The sequence below is a fragment of the Lycium barbarum genome, chromosome 6 (genome assembly GCF_019175385.1).
Source record: "Lycium barbarum isolate Lr01 chromosome 6, ASM1917538v2, whole genome shotgun sequence".
Taxonomy (NCBI): domain Eukaryota; kingdom Viridiplantae; phylum Streptophyta; class Magnoliopsida; order Solanales; family Solanaceae; genus Lycium; species Lycium barbarum.
Window position 1 is genome coordinate 110479735 of NC_083342.1, and position 7922 is coordinate 110487656.

Here is a 7922-nt window from a genome sequence, read left to right on the forward strand (position 1 = left end):
GCATACAACTCGTTCTCCTCAAGTTTTGTCAAAGTTATCCTCAAATGATTAGCATGATCCTCACGATTCTTAGAGTACACCAAAATGTCATCAATAAACACAATAATGAAGCGGTCTAGATACGGCTTAAACACACGGTTCATTAAATCCATGAATGCGGCAGGCGCATTAGTCAACCCAAAGGACATGACTAGAAACTCAAAGTGCCCATAACGAGTACGAAAAGCAGTTTTCGGGATATCCTCCTCCTTTATCTTCAATTGATGATATCCAGACCTCAGGTCAATCTTCGAAAAAAATTTAGCACCCTGAAGTTGGTCAAACAAATCATCTATCCTAGGCAAAGGATACTTATTCTTAATGGTCACTTTATTAAGCTGACGGTAGTCAACACACATTCTCAGGGAACCATCCTTCTTCCTAACAAACAAGACTGGAGCACCCCAAGGTGAGGAACTTGGTCGGATAAAACCCTTATCCAACAAGTCCTTCAATTGATCTTTTAATTCCCTTAGCTCCGCTGGAGCCATACGATAAGGTGGAATAGAAATAGGTTGAGTGTCAGGAATAACATCAATTCCAAAATCAATAACTCTATTAGGAGGAATACCAGGAAGGTCTTCAGGAAATACTTTTGGATAATCACTCACTATGGGAACAGATGTGAATTCGGGTACTACGGCTTTTGTATCATTAACAACAACCAAATGGTAAATACACCCCTTAGTAATCATCTTATGAGCCTTAAGATAGGAAATAAATCTACCCTTTGGCTTGGCAATTTCACCCTCCCACACAATAACGGGCTCATTGGGAAAAGCGAAACGAATTAACTTATGGCAACAATCCACATTATCATAACACGCAGACAACCAGTCCATCCCCATAATTACATCAAAATCCACCATCTCAAGTTCATACAAATCGGCCACGGACTCACGGCCTTTAATCACAACAACACAATTTCTATACACTCTAGAAGCAATAACAGGAACACCTGTAGGCGTATCAACAGCAAAGGATTCCAACAAAGATTCGGGTTTCATACCCATATCAAGAGCAAAATAAGGAGTCACATAGGATAAATTTGAACCCGGATCAATCAATGAGTAAGCATCATGAGTACAGATGGTAAGAATACCTGTAACCACTGCGTCAGAAGACTCAGCTGCCTCCCTACGAGTCAGCCCATAAAGTCGAGCTGTCCCTCCACCAGAAGTATTAGCAACTTCCTTTCCCTTGCCATTATTACGAGCATTCTGATAATTATTGGTAGCATTACCAGCAGACGGATTTTTAGCAGATGCAGAAACAGGTGAATCATTCTTTTGATTATTCATAGCAACCATCTCACGTAGCCACTTTCTGCAGTCCCTCTTAATATGCCCCGGAATACCACAGTGATGACAGATACGACTCTCCCACACTGGCGGACAACTACTTCCCTGCAATAACCTACCAGTATTGTTATTATTTTTCTGTCCTTGTCTACCAGAAGGCACACTAGCATGGGAATAAGTGCCAGAATGAGCAGGTGCAGAATACCCTTTACTCTGCCCTCCCTTATAATTATTACCACTAAAACCACCCGCTGATCGGGCCTTCTTGTGCTGATCTCGATCCACCCTCTCTTCATTTTTCCAACTTTCTTGTTGTTCAGCAAACCCAACCAGAGATGAGAAAGTGCAAGTAGGAGACATAGCAACAGCAACCCATGCAGACTTGATACGTGGTACCAAGCCTTTCACAAAACGAGTCAACTTATGATTTTCAGTCGGAAGCATGTATAAAGCATACTTTGACAGACGTGTGAACTCCAAACTATACTCGCGAACTGACTTGTTACCCTGCTCCAGCTTTTCAAATTTCGTAGCCATAGCAATTCTTTCCTCATCAGACAAGAACCTTTCCATGAACGCCTCCTCAAATTCAGCCCACGTCGGAGATAAAGCAGCGTCACCTCTCTCAGATTCCCACATCTCAAACCATACGTGAGCAACATCCTTCAACTGACACGAAGCAAGCCTCACAGCTTCTGAATCCTGGGCATCCATTGCCCTCAATGCCTTAAAGGTCTCATCTAAGAAGTGTTGGGGGTCGTCCAACTCTCGTGACCCAAAGAACTCTGGTGGCTTTAAGTCAAGGAACTGCTTAAATCTGCCTCCACCATGAGGTCCCACACCTCCACGCTGTTGCTGAGCAGCAACCAATACAGTCAACATTTGAATAGCCATTTGCATAGTACCAATATCGGGTACACCCGCAACAGGGACAGCAGGAGCAGGCGGTGCTGGAGGTGGTGCTTGATTTCTAGCATCATTTCCATTACCAGCATTCGCGCCCCCCAGATTCCGCTTAACTTTCGCGGGACGTCCTCGTTTACCATTTTTAGATCGCGTCAACGTCATTTCTGCAAGGCACGAATTAACGAGCGAATTAGAACGATCCTAAAAAGGACTTTAAGCTCTACAGCACAATCTAGAATCAAGAAGAATAGGAAACACCTATAAATGTCCTGGGAGTTTCTCAATCATGCAGGTGATCAGGCTGCACAAGGAAAACTCCACTAGACACAGCTCCACAGACACCAACAAAAATCCTAGGACGTATTTAAACCTAGGCTTTGATACCAAGCTTGTCACGCCCCAAAACCCACCCTAGACGTGACCGGCATCCGACGTCATGAACAACATCGGAAGAACCTAAACAACACAATAATAATAATAATAATAATAATAATAATAATAATAATAATAATAATAATAATAATAATAATAATAATAATAATAATAATAATAATAATAATAATAATAATACTTGAACCCGCTAGGTTCAACATTCGCCTCCAGCAATTTATAAATTAAATGTAATAAATCATGAATACATGATCTAATTCAGCGGAAGTCCTTATTATCATAAAAGTTAATCAAAACGTGACAACGCCTAAGAGTTAACAAAACTCCACAACTACCCACAAGAATGTATACTATGGAGCTTCTAGGATAAAGAGGTAATAGGTTGACTCATCGGGACGCAGCCCGGAAATCTAGAATAATAAGCGAAACAGGAAGTGTCCCACCAACAAGGATGTGGGCTCACCAAATCAACAACAGCAGCAAGTCCTCCTAAGCGTCGAGAGTATCACGAGCCTGCTCTTCTCCGTTACCTAACATACCATCAAAAACAACAATGGTATGCATGAGTACTTCGTACTCAGTGAGTGCCTCGGGGACAACAAGTACTATGAAAATAGAATACGTAATGCATAAGGAAATTAGTCTTGCCAGTCAAGTAAGAGCGATATAAGAACAGTTATCCAGTTTATGTATCTCAATAATGAACATCAAAACCCATTTATAAAGCCTCTTGTCAAGATACAATCTCAAATATGCCTTTTTAACCAATTAAGATAAAATATCTCACATGCCAATACAGACCCAAGAACCAATCACATCGAAGGGATAACCGTAGAGGTTCCCTAAACACTGCGCAATACACCAAAATATGGATTCACGGTGGCTACTCTTCCTCCCGAATAGCAAGGCCATTAATACACCCCAGGTAGCGAACCCGAAAGTGGCCATTCTTTCTCCCGAATGGCAAGGCAATTAATACACTAGGATCCATAGTGGCTACTCTTCCTCCCGAATAGCAAAGCAAACACAATAACAAAGTCCATGGCATAGAAGCCGATTCACAATTTGTCTCAAAGTAGTCACACCATCAATAACATTAAAGTTCATTATGCCATATCGAAAGAATAAGTCATTTCAATCAAAGTTTTGAAACGTATAACTTCTTTACAAAAGATTTCCATGTCCCAATTCGTCAATGAGAATGTCATCACCAACTCTTTACCATCATTATCAAGCATCTCTCATAGAGAAAAACATTCATAATATCTTATACATATATAGGGTTTGTTACAATCTAGGTTTAATGTGGTTTTGTTCCCTCACACACATTAAACACCATTTAGACATGAATTAGAGTTCAAGAAACATAAAAAGATTGCTTTTCCTTTCATTCATTAAGGAAATCTTGAATAAAATTTATACTTCCAACAATAGTTTCAAATAGTGATTTTAAAAGGGAGACATATCTTAATTGCTCCAAAACTTGAATTAAAGACTTAAATTTTGGAGAAGATTTCCTAAATCTTGATTCTTGAATCTTGAGATGGGTTTTCTTGAAAACCCTAGATTAGGAATGATGATTTCTTGTTTAGATTACAAGGATATATGTTAGAATGGAGTTGGAATAATTAGAATGGACTTACCTTGGTGTTCTTGATGTTGGAGGAGAGTAGGAGGTTGTTCTAGGGTTTGAGGGAATGAAAAATAATGACTTGAACTGATATGGACGAATATATAATGTTCTGGAAAATACAGTTTACGTCCAGCACTGTGCTGGCCGTATTTTCAGTTTACGGGTCGTAAACTGACTTTACGGGTCGTATTTTGCACACGGACTGCACTGTGTCTCTTCAGTAAAATGGCCATAACTCTTTGCACAGATGTCCGTTTGACCCCCGTAAGATACCGTTGGAAAGGTATTTCAAAGATCTACAACTGTCATCAACGAAGTTTTCCCAAATTCCAAATACGGTTTGAAATACGGGCCGTAAAGTGAAATACGGTCCGTATTTAACCTTATGACCTCAAAAATGTCAAATTCCAGAATGTTCAGAAATTCTTGGTTTCAGTTCACGACTTGGTTTACGGCCAGTAAACTGAAATACGACCACTGTTCATGGGCGTAAACCACCATATCACAACTGAACGGAAAAATTTCAATTCCCACATTCTTTATCTGATTTTCTAAGTCTAGAATCGTGGTCAAAACTTTCGTTAAAGGTACGGGGTGTTACAGGTAGCTAGCAGTATCACTAGCATTATTCAGATGGTGTTATAAAAGATAGCACTAATAATTCTACATCATGACGATGTACTACTATAATATTACATAATCAAATACTTAATACTTTGAGCAATAAGTGAACATATCATAACATAATCGTTAATCATCACATAAGGACGATGTTTCAAATACCGTTGAGGAGCTTTCAAATGTGTGATGAGCTAGTCAGCCTTGGTTCTCAATTTTGAGAGAGCAGCCTCTTTGATGAGCATGAATGAATCAACAAAATCATCGCCTAGCTGGTTCAGATCTGGAATTATTCCTTCATCAGCGGCTATAGCAAATGTCAACTTCTTGGCATAGCTACACACATGAACCATTATCCCCTACAATATGCATTTAGCGAATTTGGCATAATTAGTAGTTTACTTTTTTTTTTCTTCTTAAAGTGTAACGGTATTTTGAAGATTCATATAACTAATCTAAACATGTCTATAATTGAAATATAGTTGTTTGATTGATGGAAGAAACGTACAGTGGGATAGCCAGAGCATGTTGGGGCAACGAATACCAATGGATGGCCTGCGCAAGAAATTTCTTCAAGCTGACCTATTACGTTTGACATGGCTAGTGTTGTTTGGAAAGGAACTCTTTTAGCAAGTTTTGCAGCACCCTAAGTTCCACATCAAGCAAAACAAACTGCGTTTAGATTCCAACGACAATTAAAAGGAAAGGGACAAAATTAATTATCTGAACATTTCTTGATAATTTTAAGGTGTAAAGAGAAGAATTTGAGTACCTTAAAGCCAAAGAACTTGAGAAAAAGCTTTGAAACATAAAAAGTGCATAGAGACCCAAGGGAATGCTTCTTTCGATCCATTGATGTCTTAGATTTGCGAACATAATCCAGAGGATTAGAGAATTGGGCTATAGTTAAGGGAAATATGACAAAGCCAATGCAATTTCCTTGTATCACTTTGACATTCTTCTCAATTGTTTCAGCTAATGTCTGCATCCATATGATCATGTAAATTTTATTGATTAGGCACATATAATCTAATATTTTTAAATAGCAGTAACACAATTCTACATCAATTTTTAAGCTATTATTTCTAAGTGAACCCTATAAAGAATATTGGAATATTTGCATTGTTATATATATAAAGAAATACTTACTTGGACCCCTAAAGCTGGTCTCAGATTCACTATAACATTGGCTCTGCATCTCATTCCTTCTGGCAAAAACTTCCTCTTGCCTTCAACTTCTTATTAAGAAGATACAAATTATAGAAAACTTGATTAGCATGGTGGAAAGCATTTTAAGCCCCTCCCCCTTCCAAAACAAACCCGTCCAAATGGGTTATATCTTGATTATATTTCATCCTTAATTTCCTTATATGAGTATGTATATCACACAAAAAAAGATAAAAAAAATCTTTACGCTGTTAGGAGCAACCAGAAATTAAATTCACTTTCAATTTGAATTACTTAACCAATAATGTAGCAAAAGTAACGGTATGACACTCAACTACCATAATTTATTGCTCTTGAGACAAGAATCATTTTTCTATTCTATTTATTTACTTATTTTCTCGGTTAATGCCTATCATGTCTTTTATAAAAATGTTATATATTTTGTTGGCTGATCTCCCGAAAATTCTTGTAAATTTGTTACAAGTATATATACAGTAGCTGATTGAGAAGATTAACTTACCGTATCTTCGATGGATATAACGAGACATAGCTGCTTGTGTTATCCCCAGTACAACGTCATTAACCGACTAAATTTACAAGAAAGGACAAAAAAAAAAAAAGGAAACATGAGCTTAGGTCATAGACAAATTAAGAGTTCAAAACCGTGAAAAGATTATATTGTTTGGCCAAATTTCTGGAAAGTCAAAAGTATTTTTTTTTTGTAGCTTGGTCAAACGGACTATAAATTTGACGATCAACCTTGGATATATAAGGTTTATATATATGCTTACACAGTCTGTCACATTCTTTATAAATTTAATGTCATCCAAGCTAATCGTCCGGTAGGTATATTTTTGACGAGTGGACCACTTATATCCTCTTGTAGCTGTGAAAGGTGATTGAGAGTCCTTCAAGAAGAGTGCAGTCGCTATAAACAGAAAAACATCAACAACTGTATTGAACCAAAATTTTATGAGCAACCAAAACTTTATGAGGTACTGCCACATCAGTGACCAAATTGTTTTTTTGTTATTGCTTAGTGATAAACTCGATTTATCCTTAGAAGAAGAAACTGGGAGTGTGGGCAGAGAAGTAGGATCCGAAGTTGTCCGAAAACAAGAGAGTAAGAGGGACATGAGGGAAGTTCCATCCCCAATAGAATGATGAATGCGGAAAATAGAAGTTGCCTCAGCATGAGAGGTTTTCATGTTAAGGACGTGAAATTCCCATTGAGGTTTCGACATGTCAACATTTGTTGTGCTTAGGCTTGATATGTCCTCTTCGACCAATTTGTCGGTATCCATATTATCATGGGCGATCTGGGGCACTATGATATGATCATCCATGTTCACTGTTGTGGGAACCCATCTCATTTTTCCGCTGCCATTAATCTCATCCATAACCTGTTGACGTTTCAACACAAATTCTTGAGTAGAAACATTAAAGAAAACCTTGTGAACCTTAATTATCTATTATGCAGGATTATGATAAATATATTAGGAGTAATAGTTTCTTTGCTAGCTTACCTGCAAACTGGAAAAGCGTGGGTGTTTAAGCATCGTGCGTTGTATCTCAGCTTTCATAGCGTCAACCTCGATTGGTACTTTCCAACCCATAATGGCTAAGACGTAAACATTGTAGTCAGGCTCATGAAACATTTGAGAAGTTGGACTCAGTAACACTGCTTCTTCTTCTCCATTTTTATTTAAATTCTTTGATATTAGGATAGGTTTCAGAATCATTTTTTTTCTACCACGCTCCATATCCAAGCTAGAACCAATATTTAGAAGTGATGATATCTGATTAACCCAACTACTAGGCGAATATTGCTGATTAGAAGGCTCCAATGCCATTATTTATAGAAGAAG

At 38.1% G+C, this 7922-nt stretch overlaps 1 protein-coding gene across 2 annotated transcripts; it reads right to left on the reverse strand.

Moving 5' to 3' along the window:
• Window positions 1–4835: 4835 nt before the first annotated feature.
• On the reverse strand, window positions 4836–7922 carry LOC132645445 (wax ester synthase/diacylglycerol acyltransferase 11-like). 2 transcript variants are annotated; one of them, XM_060362426.1, is made up of 7 exons: window positions 7581–7922; window positions 6846–7457; window positions 6575–6641; window positions 6037–6122; window positions 5660–5869; window positions 5396–5533; window positions 4836–5246 (listed from the first exon to the last, which is right to left on the reverse strand). In XM_060362426.1, the coding sequence occupies exons 1-7, from the start codon at window positions 7905–7907 to the stop codon at window positions 5082–5084; spliced, it is 1605 nt and encodes a 534-aa protein (XP_060218409.1). In that variant the 5' UTR covers window positions 7908–7922; the 3' UTR covers window positions 4836–5081. The 2 variants fall into 2 exon arrangements, with proteins under 2 accessions (XP_060218409.1, XP_060218408.1); XM_060362425.1 differs by having other exon boundaries at window positions 6037–6125.

Bases quoted from the DNA above. Each gene is read 5' to 3' on its own strand.
- LOC132645445 (XM_060362425.1), bottom strand. From the start codon at position 7,907: ATGGCATTGGAGCCTTCTAATCAGCAATATTCGCCTAGTAGTTGGGTT. The intron at 7,458-7,580 runs GTAAGCTAGCAA...AAACGTCAACAG, and splicing joins CACGCTTTTCCAGTTTGCAG to GTTATGGATGAGATTAATGG. The intron at 5,534-5,659 runs GTACTCAAATTC...TGTGGAACTTAG, and splicing joins TCAAGTTCTTTGGCTTTAAG to GGTGCTGCAAAACTTGCTAA.